Here is an 18,844-nt window from a genome sequence, read left to right on the forward strand (position 1 = left end):
GTAATACGAGTTTGGTCATTCCACTGGATTAGCAGACATGGAATTAAACAGTTTCTAAAAAAGCCTATTCAGTGTAACATGGTAAGTCTATTCTACCTGTCTTTCCCCCTGTTATGTAAGTCCCTAATAAGTTCAGGGCATTAACAGGTTAATCAATGGGCTTTTGTCCCCCTGCTGGCTCCTCTGTGATGGACAGAGGTGAGGTGGTGACTCATGGGCTGGGTAAGCCTATCGGTCTAGATTCTGAGCCCACCCCCCCTATGAACCCTAATCAGGGGAGTATCCAAATGTAGTCTTCAGTCTTGCTCTGGAGAGAAAGGAGAGAGTATGGGCTGTCAGTCTCTCCCATTGTGAGGATGAGCTGGCTCACCCCAGGCGCAGGCCTGGGGAACATCAAGACTCATTGCCCCTACTATCGGAGTAGGCACCCTCTAGAAGTCTGGGACTTCAAAGACTGTACAGCACTGTAGGAAGAGTTGCAGTGGCTGTATACCATGCTGTTAATAAAGAATCCTGGTTCTACTATATTCCCCTGTCTGAGTGTCAGTCATTGGACAAGGGGGGAGAAGGATGCCATGGTGGGGGCTGATATCTGGAGCACCACTACAGCTGCAGGCGCTGAGTACCCGAGTAGAACTACAGTAATTGAACCCAAAAGCCTGTCCTGGTCTCAACAACATCGCAGACAGCTCAAGATCTCCTGCCCCATACAGGTAGTGCACCACACAAATAGCGTAGACTAGCATCTCCCAGAGAAAAGAGGAAAAAGGGCTACCCTCATATGGACATTTCTTCTTGGACATGCAAGAAGAGCATACAGAATACCAAAACCTGCAAATCAGAAAGGGCTATTTCTACGTGGATTTGAACAACTCTGAGATACTAGAACACCCACATTGGAGTGTGTAAACTCATACAGAAAACGATTACTTCAAGGTATTGCTGCTAAATGTGGTTCTACAAGCGATTGAATCATAAGGTGTACTTGGTTTTTCACACATGGCTTCTCCATTTTGGCTTTATTTTTGTTAAATAAATCATGACACGGTGTAATATGTCATGTGTTGTTGTTCATCTGAGGTTGTATTTACCTAATTTTAAGACCTGCTAAGGAACAGATGATTGTTATTATGTCCTGATATGTATAACCATGGAATTCAAAGAGGGTGTACTTTCTTTTTCACATGACTGTGTATATATATATAGGGAACCATGTTAAAAATGTTTTTTTGAAGCAAAAAGTGGCACTGTGTGCTCATTTGCATGTCATTCCCCAGAATCCCTTGCTGCAGTGGAAGTGCTGTGTGCTGGGTGATAATGGTGAAAGGCAGGGTTGCAGACCTGCCTAAGACATGCAGATGAGCATACAGTTGTATTTACATTTGTATATATATATATATATATTTATCTTACTATATATTTCTGAAAGCGTCATATGTGTCCGTGTCTGTATGTGTCTCCCTGTGTCCCTCCCTGTGTCCCTAGCGGCAATCCCATTGGACCTTGGGCCAGGCCAATGAGATTGCTCCCTTGGCCCGCCCGCCCCCGCACACCTCTCATTGGCATGAGGTGGAGTGACGGGCCAAAGGTGAGACGGAGAGACACACACACACACACCTCCCCCACGCTCTCTGCGGCTCTCCCCTCACATAGGCCGCTCCCCCAGCTGACCATCCCCGAGAGCGCTCCCCACGGCTCTCACCACCCATAGGCCACCCCCTCACCCGGCGCTCTCCCTCACCCCCCACCCGCTAACCACCCCCCTCCCCCTCTCTCTCTACCCCCCCCCCACCCGCCCGCTTACCCCCCTCTCCACCCCTCCCCCCCTGCTCACCCCCCGCCCCGCTTATCCCCCCACGGCTCTCACCACCCATAGGCCACTCCCTCACCCGGCGCTCACCCCCACCCGCTCACCCCCTCACCCGCTCACGCCCCCCTCCCCCCCCCCGCTCTCCCCCCCCGCCTGCTCACCCCCCTCTCCCCCCTCCCCCCGCTCACCCCCCCCATTTACCCCCCGCCCCGCTTATCCCCCCCACCCACCCACACACACAGAGCACGCTCTCTGCGGCTCTCGCCTCACATAGGCCGCTCCCCCAGCTCCCCATCCCCGAGGGCGCTCCTCCGGCTGTCTCCGCCTCTCCCCGCGCAAGGCGCAGCACCTCCTCACCGGAGCGTCTCAGCCTCTCCGCTGAGGAGCCCGAGGTGGAGGAGGAGGGAGGCCGGTACCTGGACGAACAGGAGCGCGGCCGTGTGCAAGGTGAGGAAACGCAGGGGAATGGGTTATTTAACGCGTCCCTGACTCCCCCTACCCTTTGCCCCCCCCTACCCTCCCTGCCCCCCCTTACCCTCCCTCCCCGTGCCCTTTGCCACCTGCCCTCCCTCCCCGTGCCCTTTGCCCCCTGCCCTCCCTCCCCCTGCCCTTTGCCCCCTGCCCTCCCTCTGGCCTTTGCCCCCTGCCCTCCCTCCCCCTGCCCATTTCCCCCTGCCCTCCCTCCCCCTGCCCTTTGCCCCCTGCCCTCCCTGCCCCTGCCCTTTGTCCCCTGCCACGCTCCACCTGCCCCTCCTCCCCCTGCCCCCCCAGCCCTTTGCCCCCTGCCCCCCCAGCCCTTTGCCCCCTGCCCTTTGCCCCCTGCCCTCCCTCCCCCTGCCCATTGTCCCCTGCCCTTTGCCCCCTGCCCCCCGCCCCTCCCTGCCCCCTCCCCTCCCTGCCCTTTGCCCCCCCACCCCTCCCTGCCCTTTGCCTCTCCATGCCCTTTGCCCCCCCAGCCCCTCCCTGCCCTTTGCCCCACCCGCCCCTCCCTGCCCTTTGCCCCCCTGCCTTTTGCCCTCCCCACCCTTCTACGCCCCTTGGCACCCCCCCGCCCTTCAACGCCCCTCCCCCCCGCCCTTCCACTCCATGCCCCCTGCCCTTCCACGCCCGGGCAACGCCGGGTATATCAGCTAGTATATATATACATATATATATACACATAAACTCACACGTCTACTTTTATTTTTAATCTGGGTATACAGCATGACCAGCGTGGCTTGTGTAGTTATATTTTCTTTCAGTTATGGATAATGGGTGCAATAACAAATCTTAAAAGCCACAAGTTCTGTGCTGTACATACTGTACTGTATCTAAAACATTAGGGACATTATAGAAAATTGCATTGTACAACTCCGGGAGTATGCTTTTTTAAAAATATATTACTCACTTGTTGGAAGACATTTCCTCTTCCAATTTATATCAATGTGATCTTACGTTTATTGACGAACACTGTGAAAAGGCACAAAAAGAACAAGAAGACTGACGTTTTAAGGTGACTAATGATAGAAAATCAATCAAATCCATGTCCTGACCTTGGTGTATTCAGTTATTTAATGTCTATATGTTCAAGCAGAGATCTCGAACAGTTTTTTTCTGGCGAGACCATACATTAAATTCAGCAGTAATGTAATTGATTAGCTCAGGACATTGGCACTCCATAATCACAGGGACAGAGTGATAGAGGAGACTGAAACAGTGATAAAAGACTGAGATTACAGAGTGAAGAGAATTGACATAGATACAGAGCGGATCCTGGAGGAGGAATAAGGAGATAGATATACAGTAAGTAAGGGGTGGCAGGGAAATACTGTGAATACTGTAGTTGTTAGGATCTAACATGACTCTATAGTGTAGGTTTAGGCACGCAGTGATTTGCACACTTAACATTTACTGAAACTGCACAACCAGTCAGTATTATTGTTGTGTTTAAAATGACATTTAGGTGCACATGTGCACAATATGTTCTTCAGTCTTTCTACTATTTTCTAAAGTATTTTTCTACTATTATTAAAAAGCATTTTTTCTACTATTTTCTAAAGATGAGTGAAGTTTTTATTTTATTTAAAATGATGTTGTTTTACTCTGTTATATTTATATTTAATATCAATTTTTGCTATTTATTTACAGGTCTTGTCAACAACATTTCATAACAGAAATCCAACAACTGTATTGAGTGTATCTCTCTTTTAATCTCAGGCTGAATACTTAACATAATCAACTTGTGGTAAGTATTAAATAGCTTAATATTGTCACATACTGCATATAATGCATATTTTCTCTCTCGTACACCTTATCCATAGGGTGACCAGATTTTGAAAATGAAAAACGGGACATATTTTTTTTTTACTTAACAGTTTATTTATTGTAGTACATTTATACTTTACTACCATTAGTCCTTGTTACGTGCGTGTGTGCGCGTGCGTCGGATGACCTCACTAATCGAACAAAAAAAACAGATGTGAATGATTCTGAACCCATTAACCAGTGTCAGGATGCCCCCCTCTTCACAATTTCTAAAGCAGCAATCCCGCCTGGGATCTTACCTGATCCGCAGTCCCTCAAGGTACTATACTAGAGGGGAGGTGTTCCCTACCTGTCTTCCGATGTCTCCCGCGTGAAACTTGAGTCAGATCTGGAAGAAAGCAGGGTAGGTTACTTCGGTGTAGGTATACGGCAGTTAAGATAAGACATAGAGGGTGAGGGAGACAGGGAGGGAGAGAGAGGGAGAAGGGGGGAGAGAGAGGGAGACAGGGAGGGAGAGAGAGAGGGAGACAGGGGGAGAGAAAGAGGGAGACGGGGAGAGAGGGAGACAGGGGGAGAGTGAGAGAGAGAGAGAGGGAGACAGGGGGAGAGAGAGAGAGGGAGACAGGGGGAGAGAGAGGGAGACAGGGGGAGAGAGAAAGAGACAGAGGGAGAGACAGGGAGGGAGGGAGAAGGATAGACAGGGAGGGAGGGAAAGACAGGGAGGGAGGGAAAGACAGGGAGGGAGGGAGACAGGGGGAGAGACAGGGAGGGAGGGAGAGACAGGGAGGGAGGGAGAGGGAGAGGGAGGGAAAGAGAAAGGGGGGGAGGGAGAGAAAGGGAGAGGGGAGGGAGAGAAAGGGAGCGGGAGGGAGAGAAAGGGAGGGGGGAGGGAGAGAAAGTGAGGGGGGGAGGGAGAGAAAGGGAGGGGGAGAGAGACACCCACCCACTGATACACAAACACACACACACACCCACTGATACATACACACCCACTGACACACCCACCCATACACACACACACACACACACACACACACTGATACACACACACCCACTGATACACACACACACCCACTGATACACACACACCCACTGATACACACACACCCACCCACTGATACACACACACAGACACCCACTGATACACACTGACACACCCACCCACACACCCACTGATACACACACACTGATACACACCCACTGATACACACACACACACTGATACACATCCACTGATACACACACACACACACACTGATTCAAACCCACAGATACACACACAGATGCACATACAGATACCCCCCGACAGCCCCTGCACCGCCCGCAACCGTGCAGCCACCACTGCCCGCCGCCGAGCCCATCTCCCACACCAAGTGGACGGGGGGAAGTGAGCGCCGGGGGGCAAAGGTGGGAGCGCCGGGGGGCAAAGGTACGAGCGCCGGGGGGCAAAGGTATGAGCGCCGGGGGGGCAAAGGTACGAGCGCCGGGGGGGGGGGCAAAGGTACGAGCGCCGGGGGGGGGGGGGCAAAGGCAGGCGCACCCCCGCTACCACCTCCTATTACCCCCCCTTGGCTGGGACCCGGGACAGAAGGGGGACACTCACCGCGCACAGAGGAGCCGGGAGCGGGAAAGCAGTCAGTCACGTGTGCGCTGCACAAAGCGGAAGCCCCGCCCCCGGCTTCCTCTGACATGCCTGCGATGGTGCGACCAATCCCCTGCGGGCCGGCCGGCATTCTAAGTCCCGCCCCCGGCATCATCATCATTCATCTAATCCCATGCGGGCCTGTATTCTAAGTCCCGCCCCCGGCATTCTCCTTCATTCAGTCCCCCCGGCAGCATTCACACACACATAGAAAATACTTACCGGCTGCCGCATTCTCACCGCTGCTGCCCCGCAATACCGGGACCAGGGACAAAAACCAGGACAAAACTGGGACGACTTAAAACCGGGACAGGACACAAAAAAACAGGACTGTCCCGGCAAAACCGTTAAGAATGGTCACCCTACTTATCCAGTGTACATACAGCAAATAAAATGATATATTCGGTTTATAAAATATTGAAAGTACGACATATTATTATCGTTTATTTGTGAAGTGCCAACATATTCCGCAGGGCGGTACAATGGGGGGTACAGAGTTATGTACGTTACAAAAACAGCTACATACAGGTGACACAAACAGATACAGAGAGGTAATGAGGGCCCTGCGCGTAAGAGATTACATATACGGAGTGAGGGACAATGTTGAAACACGAAGGTAAGGTGGCTGCTTATTGTAGGATAAGGTGCGGCTCAGGTTAGAATATGGCCCAGTCTGACAGCTGAAGCCATTAAGGTTTTTTTTTTTGGGGGGGGGGGGTGGAGAGGGAGGGATGTTACATAGGGTAGAGATTGGTCCAGCCACACAGCTGGTTCCAACGGGGTTGGAGGGGAAGGGAGGTGGATGTTAGAGATATGGCGAAAAAATTTCCTTGAAAAGGGTGAGTTTTCAGGGAGTTTTAAAACATCTGAAAGCTGGGAGAGAGGATAAGTCTGAGTCAAAGGCTGAGCCACCTGTGCTGAAGCAGGGATATCCTGAAAACCTGACCTGTTGGTGACCATTGAGGACTGGAGTTGCCCACCCCCTGCCTCACTTGGTAAGAAAGTCACCCCTTTAATTTGAATTAATTCAGTCAACCATTCCAGTCATGAAGTTATACATGAAGTTATACATGAAGATGGGTCTTCAATCTTCCCAGGCAAGGGGAAAATGACTTCACATAAGAGTTTTTGATTACAGGAGGAAAAAAATGTGCCCATTCATGATCCACCTCCCCCCCATATTAAATTGTCAAATTCACCCATTTGTACCAACCATCTTTATACTACTACTATGCCGAAAACTACTACTATGCCAACTACTACCACTCCTACTTTAAGAGAACCATTCCCCTTTCCAGTATAATTGCTGGAAATATCTAAAATACAGTCCACAGAGCTTTGCCCCAATGTTAAGTAAATTATTAACTGGTTTTAAAAACCAGGCCCTGTACCACTACTTTTGTTAAGCCACTGGACCACCACCGTGGGAAGTTACACAATACCGATGCAGTCAGGTGCATCTCCACCCTGCCCAGGACTTGCTGCAGATGAACTGTAGTGCAAGTGTGAAAGATGAAAATAGGCAGCGCACTGCCAAAAAGCAGGAGGAGGCTCAAGGGTTTCAAAATAGAAAAAAAACCTTTTATTCCATGACAGGATCAAACGGGAAAGCCCCCTGACATCTCCAACAGTAACACACCATATTCTTGTAGTGTAAGTGTGAGGTAAAACAAAAGAAAAAGAGCACCATCGATGACTGGAGTCAGGAGGGGATCCAAATAACAATCTTTATTGGAGTAAAAAGCACAAAAAACACCTCCCACGCGTTTCGAAGTAGGGTTCTTTATCAAGGAGTAAAGAACTACTGCAAATGCACATCTTTAAATACCTGACTGATCCGTCTCCGTTTCGCGCCAAAATTGCGTCATGACGTCAGCGCCTAATCTCCCCGCGCATGCGCATCATAGGGAGGTATAACGTGAGTTCCTGGAGTACCAAGTTAGTAGCTACGGATCGTCATAGGTAACATAAAAGAGAAAAACTCAAAAGAAATACAGGTATAGCTGTAACTAACACAATACTACCACCTTCTCCAAAATTACATGAAGGGTGTGAAGGGGACAACCTGCAATAGCGCAAAAATGAATAAATAACTTCCCAAGGGAAATGAAAGTAAACAAAATTAACACAATATAAAAAGAAGAAAAAAGATGACAAAAGATGTGCATCTGCAAAACATTTAACCCATAAGGGGGACACAAGACAAATTTAAAAACAAGAACAATACAAATACTTTATATGCAATGTTACAATTTAATAAATAATATGTCAAAAATAGGAAAAATGTGTAGTTAAAAAAAAATGTGCAAATGATGATGATTACTTATAGAGAAAATATTGTAAAAATGACACTGCATAGATCAACCATATAAATGATATTAATTCATATAACCATGGAATTTATATAAAGTAACCATAGAGATATGTATGGAAAAATTCATCAGAGTATAAGACATATGATAATACGGAGTTAGTCCATTTAGTAAAACTGTATAAACAGGAGTGTCAGGAAACAACCCTTATAAATGTACCCTTGTAAATGTAGTCATACGCCTCCTTATTAGGAGATCACAAAGGATAGTTTTAGAAAAACATACACTTATGAGTATAACAACTACAAGAAGAAGGATAAAGGGGAGATCCGAACATGAACAAAGGAGAGGCGAAGATATACTATTGTATAAGTCATAACTGTTGTTATTTCAAAAAATGACTTAGACTCCAATCTACATTTATACCTAAAGGGAAGCGCGTTTGGAGCATGAAGATCCAATACGCCTGCCTCTGGTCAAGCAGATTGACATGATCACCTCCTCTTTTATGTTGGTGCACCGATTCAATCCCCATAAAGGAAAAATGTCTAACCCCACCTTGACCACATTCTGTAAAGTGTTTTGAAACTGGGTGATTCAAATCTTTTTTTTCCTCATTAATCTAAGGTGCTCTTGAATTCTAATCTTTAATGCCCTCGTTGTTCTCCCTATATATCTCTTTTTGCATCCACAAACTTTTGATTTGATATTTTTTATCACTATTATTATTATTTAATTGATGTAAACTGGGGAGAAAAAAAGGTTGAAGGTTTCACATATCTACAAATAATGCAGGTTCCACATCGAAAAGAGCCCTTGGTTACAAAGGATTCTCGTTTAATGTCAAATGAAGTGAAATCGCTAGGAGAAATATATGAGCCAATAGTTTTAGCTCGCCTAAAGACAAACTGAGGGCCATGCTCAATATGTTTACTTAAGTTTGGATCCATCTCCAAGATCCCCCAATGTTTTTTTACAATAGATTTAACACTATTGCTATGTCTGTTAAATTGGGTGATGAACATGGGTGAGTTGTTCGGCAGTTTATTCTTGGCTTTTTTCCCAATCTTCTTTGAGTCAGTATGTAATGGTGCTACTGTATATTGCCCTGAAGTAATAAGGATCTGTCAGTATGGAGTGCTATCTGGAAAGCCTCATTCAGGCCCCCCACTGGATAGCCTCTATCCAAAAATCGTTGGGCCAGTTCCTCAGACTGAGAAAGGAAACACTCTAAAGTAGAGCAATTCCGTCTCAGCCTGAGGAACTGTCCCTTCGGTATCCCCCTGATCACTGCTCTCAGTTTTCAGGGATTATGGCTTTAAACCTTTAAAAGGGATTTACTCACGTTATGGCATACACCTGTATATGTTTTGGGACTGCATTTTTCATTTAAGCAGGGTATTTGAGCATTCTTACAACATTCTTGCTATTAGGGTAAGTGTGGCCTGATCACAGCCAAATACAGGACATGGGGGGGGGGCGGGGGGGATTTCCCATCAGGATTAACACAGCGGGGGTCCCTGCTTCTGAATGGGACTCCCATTAGAAGCAGAGACCCCCCGCCATGTTAATCCTTATGGGCAACTAATCTACTGTATTTTGGCCCGTGGGGAAGCTGCAAATGTGGCTGTGGTCAGGCTCCCTGTCAGCTGCGGTTTCCTTGGGCTACACTGCTAAATACATGTGACTGCATCTATAAGAACCCCAAACAAGATATTGCTATTCTTAGCAATGAATGTGGTACTGTGGTTTTAAATAAAGAAAAAATGAATGACTTACCTCAAACACAAAAAAAGCAGGAAGGCAGTAATGAGAGCCAACACCGATATACAGTGACCCAGGTAGTTTATGATGAGAGCAATCTTGTAATGCAGGGCATACTTGCGCTAGAGACAAGAACATAATATGATTACATTAGCGTGACTGTGCAATAGTGTTAGAGAGCATTTAATCTGCTTACTGTAGGAAGCAGTAATTACTGTACCTTCCTCGACTAGAAGATAATCTCATACTGTAATAATTGTCCAATACATGTTATTTTGGGATCAGTTCAATCTATGGGCTAGAGATGTAATATTCTGATCTGCCTACATAATAAATGGCATGACTTTAATGTATACATTCTGTACAGTAAGTTTAAGGGTACTTTAATTATATACACATGAAGCCGGAGTAAAAACATACTGTACATAGACAGGTTATAAAGTTAGTTTCAGTCATATAAAGGTAATAGAATGTGCTCACGAAGGTCAAACAGTATAAGCTTATATGTAGTACACAAGTAGTTTCCTCTATCACCCATCTTTGTTAGTGTGCCGATCGAACTGCAGCCCACGGTGGTGTCACTCTCCGTCCGTGCCTATCTTGTTACGGGCCCTTGTGAGGGAACAATTTCCATTGGCAAGCCAGCAAAGACGAGTAATCGAGGGAATAACTGGCGTACTGTAGATACGCTTTTACTGTTACCTTTGTCCACACATTCTAATACTTTAATATGAATTAATCACACTTTATACGGTCTACACTCCAGAACGTGTGTATTTTCTGCGCGCTTCTCTTCTTCAGATTCCCTACACTAACCAGGAAGTGGAGGACTTCCATAGAAGGAGCCGCATAGACTAACACACTAATCTTGATAGTAGATACTAACCGTACCAGTATATCTATATATCTATGCGTCAAGAAAAAAGAAACCCGCCTAAGAGCACTCAGGTATTCCATATGAAAAATAACAATTTATTGATTGACACAAAGAAAATAGGTAACAGTACAAAAATATTAAAAAATAGGCTAGGACCCCTGATACAGATACTACCCAAAAGAAACACTGTTGTGTGAAAAGGGGGTGAATTGATTATATAAACCCCAATGCCTGGTATAGACAAGATGATTAGAATCACTTTGATATGCAATAAAGTCCTTTGCAGGCTATTACAAATTCCAAATTAATGACACATGCATATAATGGAATAAATCTCCAAGGGCCTGGAGTGGTAGAAAATACTTCCTCATCAAGCATAAAGATTCAGCCTCTTAAGGCAGATATATGATCCAAATCCACAGCAAATTGGGTATCTGTGGAAAAATGGTTTCTGTGCTCTGAGGATCATTCAATACAAGTAATGTCACGCATGTGGCATAATTTTTTTTTATATATATGCACTCAGCCGAGTGCAAAGTTAAATAGCCAGTCTACTGCACAAATGAGTATAAAAAGTGTTCAAAGTCCAAAAGGATAATCACAGCAATGTTAGGTAGCATAGTTACGTGACTTCATAATCCAGGGGTCCTGCCTAGCATCCCCACTCCTACGCGTTTCGTCAGAGGACTTAAACTTGGAGTGGTAAAGAGGCTAGGAAAAAACACTGCTTAAAAAGGATTGATTTTCGCGCCAAGAGAAGGATTAAACGGCTGCATGTAATCCCTACAGTGATTAAGGGACCCTACTTCTGCGTGTCAAGGTGAAGCACATAGTTTTTGCAATTAATTCCTGTATGGCGCCATGATGCGTGATGCGCATGCGCAATACAGCCGTGACACGGGATAGTAAGACACTTTGTAACAGCATATACTTCGTGTGTGACGCCATGACTCATAATGCACATGCGCAATATAAGCGTAATGTGGGAAATAGAGAGGCACATTTCTATTTGCCTATGTTGCCTGTACTGCTGCGGCCGAGTTTATTCGAGCATTTGCCCGGTCTCGGCCGCAGCAGTAACCTGGCGCGCGCCGCAGGGTGCCGGGCGCGTGCCGAAGCCACGGAGGAGCGCCCTCCGATCGGGGCTTTCTCCTCCCTGCTGCCGGGTCCGCCGGGTCCCCCGGACCCCCCTGCCGCCGTCCCCCACATCGCGGGACACCAGGGCTCCCTCGGGGAGCCCTGGACGCGCGTGCAGGGGGCGCAGGCTCCCAATGACGCGCGGCACGCCGAGGGAGTGGGGCTAGCAAGCCGGGACATGTCCCGGCTTGCTGTACTAGCCCTACTCAAATTAAACGTGTCGCCAGTGTATGGCGCCGTAGCATATAATGCGCATGCGCAATGCTTACGCAATGCGGGGAACACTCATCCACCAAACTAATGGCCAGAAATCCGTCAATGATCGTCCATGCGCACAATTAGAGCCAAGCTGGTGGCGCCCCCACCAGGACACACGATAAAACTGCATGTCTGTATTATACACATCAAATCCAAACCGCACATGCGCAATAGATCCCTCGTAATCACATACAGGCAAAGTGATGCTAGATAGAGGAGTATACAAACCCCACACCTTTCAATCACATTTAACCTTAAAAATGCTGTCTACAAAAGTGTGCAGACCCCACTTCATCTTATTTAAAGAGGTTTGTTCAAACAAAATAGGGATCAGTGTCCATGGAGAATAAATGTCATATGACAGTTTGCTTAGTCCACATAAATGTCCAAAGGCGTGATATCTGCTCTAGATCCATAGGAATTATTGGAATCTTGATTCCAAATCTTCAAAAAGGAGACTGTATAAGATGTTAATCCATAAGCCAAGGACTCAGGTAGGTGATTTAGAGAGGGCACGGAGACACTTTACATTCCTGCCGGGGTTGGCTGTAAGTAAAACATCTAAGGAATGGTTCGGTGTCTTGGCCTTTATATCATGCAGATGATGCGCTAGTGGAAAATAAAAACAAGCAATAAATACTCTTATCGATTCATCACTTGTTATTGCTCTAGAAATTATTTTTACAAAAAGTTTTTTTACCGTACATCTGCTATGACAATAAATCACAGGTGACATAACCTCAAAACAATGACGTCTAAACTCTATAAAAACATGGCAAAGCCGATGTAGTCGTTCAAACCTTTTGGGATCATAGATTCTATTTGTGTAATTCATCTAGTCTCCCTTCGTAGAAGGGTCCTCTCAAGGTCCCCACCTTGTATGCCCAGCGTGACTTTTTCAATTGCAAAGGCCCTCAAGAGTGTACTATCCGCATTATGCTTGTTTAGAAAATGTCTAGCAATTGTTGTGATTTTCTTAAAACTATCAAGATCTTTTCGTGCATTTTTGACATTCCTAACATGTTCCAACATACGGAACCTGACCTCCCTAGTTGTCATTCCAACATAGGGCAGGTCACAGGGGCATAAAACACAGTAAATAACCCCTTTAGATTTACAATTGAGTGTGTGCTTAATATTGTAATCATGGGTTTTTGAGCTATTGGAAAAAGTAACTGTGTTCTCCACAAATTTACACGCTGAGCAGTTTGTGCACCTTGAGAAGCCTCTTCTCGGAGTAGATGATAAGAATGTTGTACCAACATTGGGGACATAATGGCTATTGACTAAGCTGTCCTTCAAATTTGGTGACCGACGGCTCGTCATGGTAACCTGTTTACCCAAAACCTTTTTTAGGTCGGGGTCTGTCATAAGTATATCCCAATGTTGTTGAAGGACATTACGTAGTTTTGGCCACTGTTTATTACTGAACCGACACACTTTATTCGAGCAAATACCCAGTATGTACCTGGCAGATACCTGGAATGCGCCACTCCTCACCTCTGACAAGCCCCGTTGCGTTTGCCTTCCCAGCCTGGGTTCATGCCTGGCTGACGGGCGGCTGATCTGTTAAATGATAATGATTAGGATTTAATAGGCTGCAATGCTTCGCGTGTCTACCAGATGGCATAAATTCATGAATTGTAATGCAGTATATATATATATATACTGTGCAGTATTGCAGCCAGCGGGAATAAAATGCTTCAATCCCTGCCTGGAAAATAACGCAATGCACTCGGGCAGAAAACAGTCACAAACCTCAATACACCCGGGTATACCCGAATTCGTGGGACTAGCCGAGCTCGAATAAAGTGTGTCGCCAGTGTATGTGTTCCCACAAAACTAATGATTTTCTGATTGGATGTTGTGTGTTTTGGTTGTAAGAGTGTGGTTCGTGATGTCTTCATGCTATTGCGAAAATCTCTCTCTACAATGGTCTTACTATAACCCCTCTGAGCGAATCTCTGTTTCATCTCCCCTGACCTTAATAAAAAGTCAGATGGGGATGAAACATTGCGTCTTAGTCTGAGGAACTCACTCGTGGGGATACCCCTAACCTGATGAGCAGGATGAAAACTCGTAGCGTGTAATATTGAGTTTGTGGCTGTTGTTTTATGGAAGATATCTGTATTTAAGACACCTCCTTGTCCAACACTAATGACGAGGTCCAGAAATTCAATTCTTGTATGACTGGACTGAAAAGTCAGCTTGGTGTTGATGTTGATGTGTTGATGTTGAGTTCGTTCAATGTTGAGGACATCGACAAATGCAGCGAACCCTCCAGCGGTACCTCGCCAGAGGATAAGCACATCGTCGATGTACCTCAACCACAACAGAACACACTGTGTGTGCACAAGGTTATCCTCAGTGAAGACAACTTCTCTGTCCCACCACCCCAGGAAAAGGTTGGCATAGGAGGGTGCGCAAGTTGCACCCATTGCAGTCCCTCTCTTCTGAAGGAAATATCTGTTCTTAAAGATGAAATAATTGTGGGACAATACAAAGTGTAGCAGATTGAGGATCAATTGTATGAAGTCCCCAGAGAGATTCTGCATGGATAAATACAATTTGGCAGGTTTTAAACCATCCGTATGGTGAATACAGGTATAGAGTGACTCCACATCACATGTTGCGAGGAGAACATCCTCGTCAACCGTGATGTGTTCTAACCTCGATAAAACATCCATGCTATCTCTCATTAACATTTCATTAAAACTAATGACCCAGAAAGGGATCAATTTCTGGAGACAGAATGGAATGAACAAGAACTTATGGCCCTACAAGACCTTAATGTTCTTCATTGTGAACAAGGTGTGGTTCAGGTTGATGAGAGCAAGATCCTATCAAATTTGAGACCCAAGTCTATATTTTGTCCACCATGGCAAGCGTGCCCACAGGTGGAGGTGTTTGCCAAACTAGTGATGGAATGGTTTAACAAACTACATGTCCAGAGAGGAGAACAAAATATAACTGGAGCTGAAAGACGAGCACTTGTGGAACTCCGTGAATTGAAGGAGGTTGAGATTAAGCCAAGAGACAAAGGAGGCAACATCGTCCTATGGCCAAAGGTGATGTACGAACGCGAAGAATTTAAACAACTTAGGGACACTCAGTGTTATGTTGAGCTCACCAGAGATCCAACTATTACATTTAAAACAGAGCTCGATGCTATACTTCGAGTTGCTGTCCTGGACCAGGTGATCACTCAACATAACTATGAAGCCCCTAGTGTCCAAATGTCCGGTCGTACCCACCTTTTATATCCTACCTAAAGTGCACAAAAATCTCTCCCACCCCCCAGGTAGACCTATAGGGGGTGAAGCCAGTTTCCTGAAGTTTGTGGTTCAATACTATATCAACACCGCTGATCGATGAGGAGTCTGTTCCTTCATCCGGGCATTCAGCAGATGCATTTCCACCAATCAGAGCTTCATCAATTCCACCTTCTGTTCTGGTGAACAGCATAGAAGGGTTGAGCGAGCCCATTTGCAGGTTTATCAATTTATTTTTGCATTTATCAGTGGAGACGTTACCAGCTTACATAAGAGATAGCATGGATGTTTTATTGAGGTTAGAACACATCACGGTTGATGAGGATGTTCTCCTCGCAACATGTGATGTGGAGTCTCTCTATACCTGTATTCACCATACGGATGGTTTAAAAGCTGCCAAATTTTATTTATCCATGCAGAATCTCTCTGAGGACTTCATACAATTGATCCTCAAACTGCTACACTTTGTATTGTCCCACAATTATTTCATCTTTAAGAACAGATACTTCCTTCAGAAGAGAGGGACTGCAATGGGTGCAACTTGCACACCCTCCTATGCCAACCTTTTCCTGGGGTGGTGGGAGAGAGAAGTTGTCTTCACTGAGGATAACCTTGTACACACACAGTGGGTTCTGTTGTGGTTGAGGTACATCGACGATGTGCTTATCCTCTGGCGAGGTACCGCTGGAGGGTTCGCTGCATTTGTCGATGTCCTCAACCGCAAGGAACTCAACATCAAGCTGACTTTTCAGTCTAGTCATACAAGAATTTAATTTCTGGACCTCGTCATTAGTGTTGGACAAGGAGGTGTCTTAAATACAGATATCTTCCGTAAAACTACAGCCACAAACTCAATATTACACGCTACGAGTTTTCATCCTGCTCATCAGGTTAGGGGTATCCCCAAGAGTGAGTTCCTCAGACTAAGACGCAATGTTTCGTCCCTATCTGACTTTTTTTTAAGGTCAGGGGAGATGAAACAGAGATTCGCTCAGAGGGGTTATAGTAAGACCATTGTAGAGAGAGGTTTTCGCAATAGCATGAAGACATCATGAACCACACTCTTGCAACCAAAACGCACAACATCCAATCAGAAAATCATTCGTTTTGTGGGAACACATAATAAACAGTGGCCAAAACTACGTAATGTCCTTCAACAACATTGGGATATACTTATGACAGACCCTGACCTAAAAAAGGTTTTGGGTAAACAGGTTACCATGACGAGCCGTCGGTCACCAAATTTGAAGGACAGCTTAGTCAATAGCCATTATGTCCCTAATTTTGGTACAACATTCTTATAATCTACCCCAAGAAGAGGCTTCTCAAGGTGCACAAACTGCTCAGCGTGTAAATTTATGGAGAACACAGTTGCTTTTTCCAATAGCTCAAAAACCCATGATTACAATATTAAGCACACACTCAATAGTAAATCTAAAGGGGTTATTTACTGTGTTTTATGCCCCTGTGACCTACCCTATGTTGGAATGACAACTAGGGAGGTCAGGTTCCGTATGTTGGAACATGTTAGGAATGTCAAAAATGCACGAAAAGATCTTGATATTTTTAAGAAAATCACAACAATTGCTAGACATTTTCTAAACAAGCATAATGCGGATAGTACACTCTTGAGGGCCTTTGCACTTGAAAAAGTCACGCTGGGCATACAAGGTGGGGACCTTGAGAGGACCCTTCTACGAAGGGAGACTAGATGAATTACACAAATAGAATCTATGATCCCAAAAGGTTTGAACGACTACATCGGCTTTGCCATGTTTTTATAGAGTTTAGACGTCATTGTTTTGAGGTTATGTCACCTGTGATTTATTGTCATAGCAGATGTACGGTAAAAAAACTTTTTGTAAAAATAATTTCTAGAGCAATAACAAGTGATGAATCGATAAGAGTATTTATTGCTTGTTTTTATTTTCCACTAGTGCATCATCTGCATAATATAAAGGCCAAGACACCGAACCATTCCTTAGATGTTTTAATTACAGCCAACCCCGGTAGGAATGTGAAGTGTCTCCGTGCCCTCTCTAAATCACCTACCTGAGTCCTTGGCTTATGGATTAACATCTTATACAGTCTCCTTTTTGAAGATTTGGAATCAAGATTCCAATAATTCCTATGGATCTAGAGCAGATATCACGCCTTTGGACATTTATGTGGACTAAGCAAACTGTCATATGACATTTATTCTCCATGGACATTGAGCCCTATTTTGTTTGAAGAAACCTCTTTAAATAAGATGAAGTGGGGTCTGCACACGTTTGTAGACAGCATTTTTGAGGTTAAATGAGGTTGAACGGTGTGGGGTTTGTATATGCTGCTACAAAATCTCTTACTATCCCCTGTGTCACGGCTGTATTGCGCATGCGCATCACGCATCATGGCGCCATACAGGAATTAATTGCAAAAACTATGCGCTTCACCTTGACACGCAGAAGTACGGACCCTTAATCACAGTAGGGATCCCATACAGCCGTTTACTCCTTCTCTTGGCGCGAAAATCCACCCTTTTAAAGCAGTGTTTTGTCCTAGCCTCCTCGCCACTCCAAGTTTAAGTCCTCTGACGAAACGCGTAGAAGTGGGGGTGCTAGGCAGGACCCATGGATTATGAAGTCACGTAACTATGCTACCTAACATTGCTGTGATTATCCTTTTGGACTTTGAACACTTTTGATACTCATTTGTGCATTAGACTGGCTATTTAACTTTGCACTCGGCTAAGTGCATATATATAAAAAAAAATGTATGCCACATGCGTGACATTGCTTGTATTGAGCGATCCTCAGAGCACAGAAACATTTTTCAACAGATACCCAATTTGCTGTGGATTTGGATCATATATCTGCCTTAAGAGGCTGAATCTTTATGCTTGATGAGGAAGTATTTTCTACCACTCCAGGCCCTTGGAGATTTATTCCATTATATGTATGTGTCATTAATTTGGAATTTGGAATAGCCTGCAAAGGACTTTATTGCATATCAAAGTGATTCTAATCATCTTGTCTATACCAGGCATTGGGGTTTATATAATCAATTCACCCCCTTTTCACGCAACAGTGTTTCTTTTGGGTAGTATCCGTGTCAGGGGTCCTAACCTATTTTTAAAAAAATATTTTTGTACTGTTACCTATTTTCTTTGTGTCAATTAATAAATTGTTATTTTTCATATGGAATACCTGAGTGCTCTTAGGCGGGTTTCTTTTTTCTTGACGCATAGCTATCCCTGACCCGTGAGCACAGCCTGTTATGGAAATAATTCCATCATATACTGGCTTATGGTGACCGCTTATATTGCTTGAGTGTATGCGAGATTATCTTCCTCTTCTTCGTATATATTTATGTACAGTATCTGCGTGCCATCTCTGAGCATTATGAGAATTGGAATTAGTTTTTTTACAACCTTTTTTTTTTTCATGTTTTCCCTTTTTCTCTTTACATTTACTATATATTAACATTAGCATTATTTTATTTGACATTTTCTTTGCTTGCAATTTTTTTCCAGTGTATCTTTTTTTT

The 18,844-nt window shown here is 45.0% G+C and overlaps 1 protein-coding gene across 4 annotated transcripts in view; it reads right to left on the minus strand.

Moving 5' to 3' along the window:
• CRHR2 (corticotropin releasing hormone receptor 2) overlaps nt 1-18,844 on the minus strand; it is a 446,496-nt gene that overhangs the window by 62,226 nt on the left and 365,426 nt on the right. For all 4 annotated transcript variants that reach the window (XM_075587953.1, XM_075587949.1, XM_075587950.1 and 1 more), the window contains one exon: nt 9,788-9,894. In XM_075587953.1, coding sequence (XP_075444068.1) covers nt 9,788-9,894 — 107 coding nt within the window. The remainder of the gene's footprint in view (nt 1-9,787; nt 9,895-18,844) is intronic.

This window comes from Ascaphus truei, chromosome 2, assembly GCF_040206685.1.
Source record: "Ascaphus truei isolate aAscTru1 chromosome 2, aAscTru1.hap1, whole genome shotgun sequence".
Lineage (NCBI taxonomy): Eukaryota > Metazoa > Chordata > Amphibia > Anura > Ascaphidae > Ascaphus > Ascaphus truei.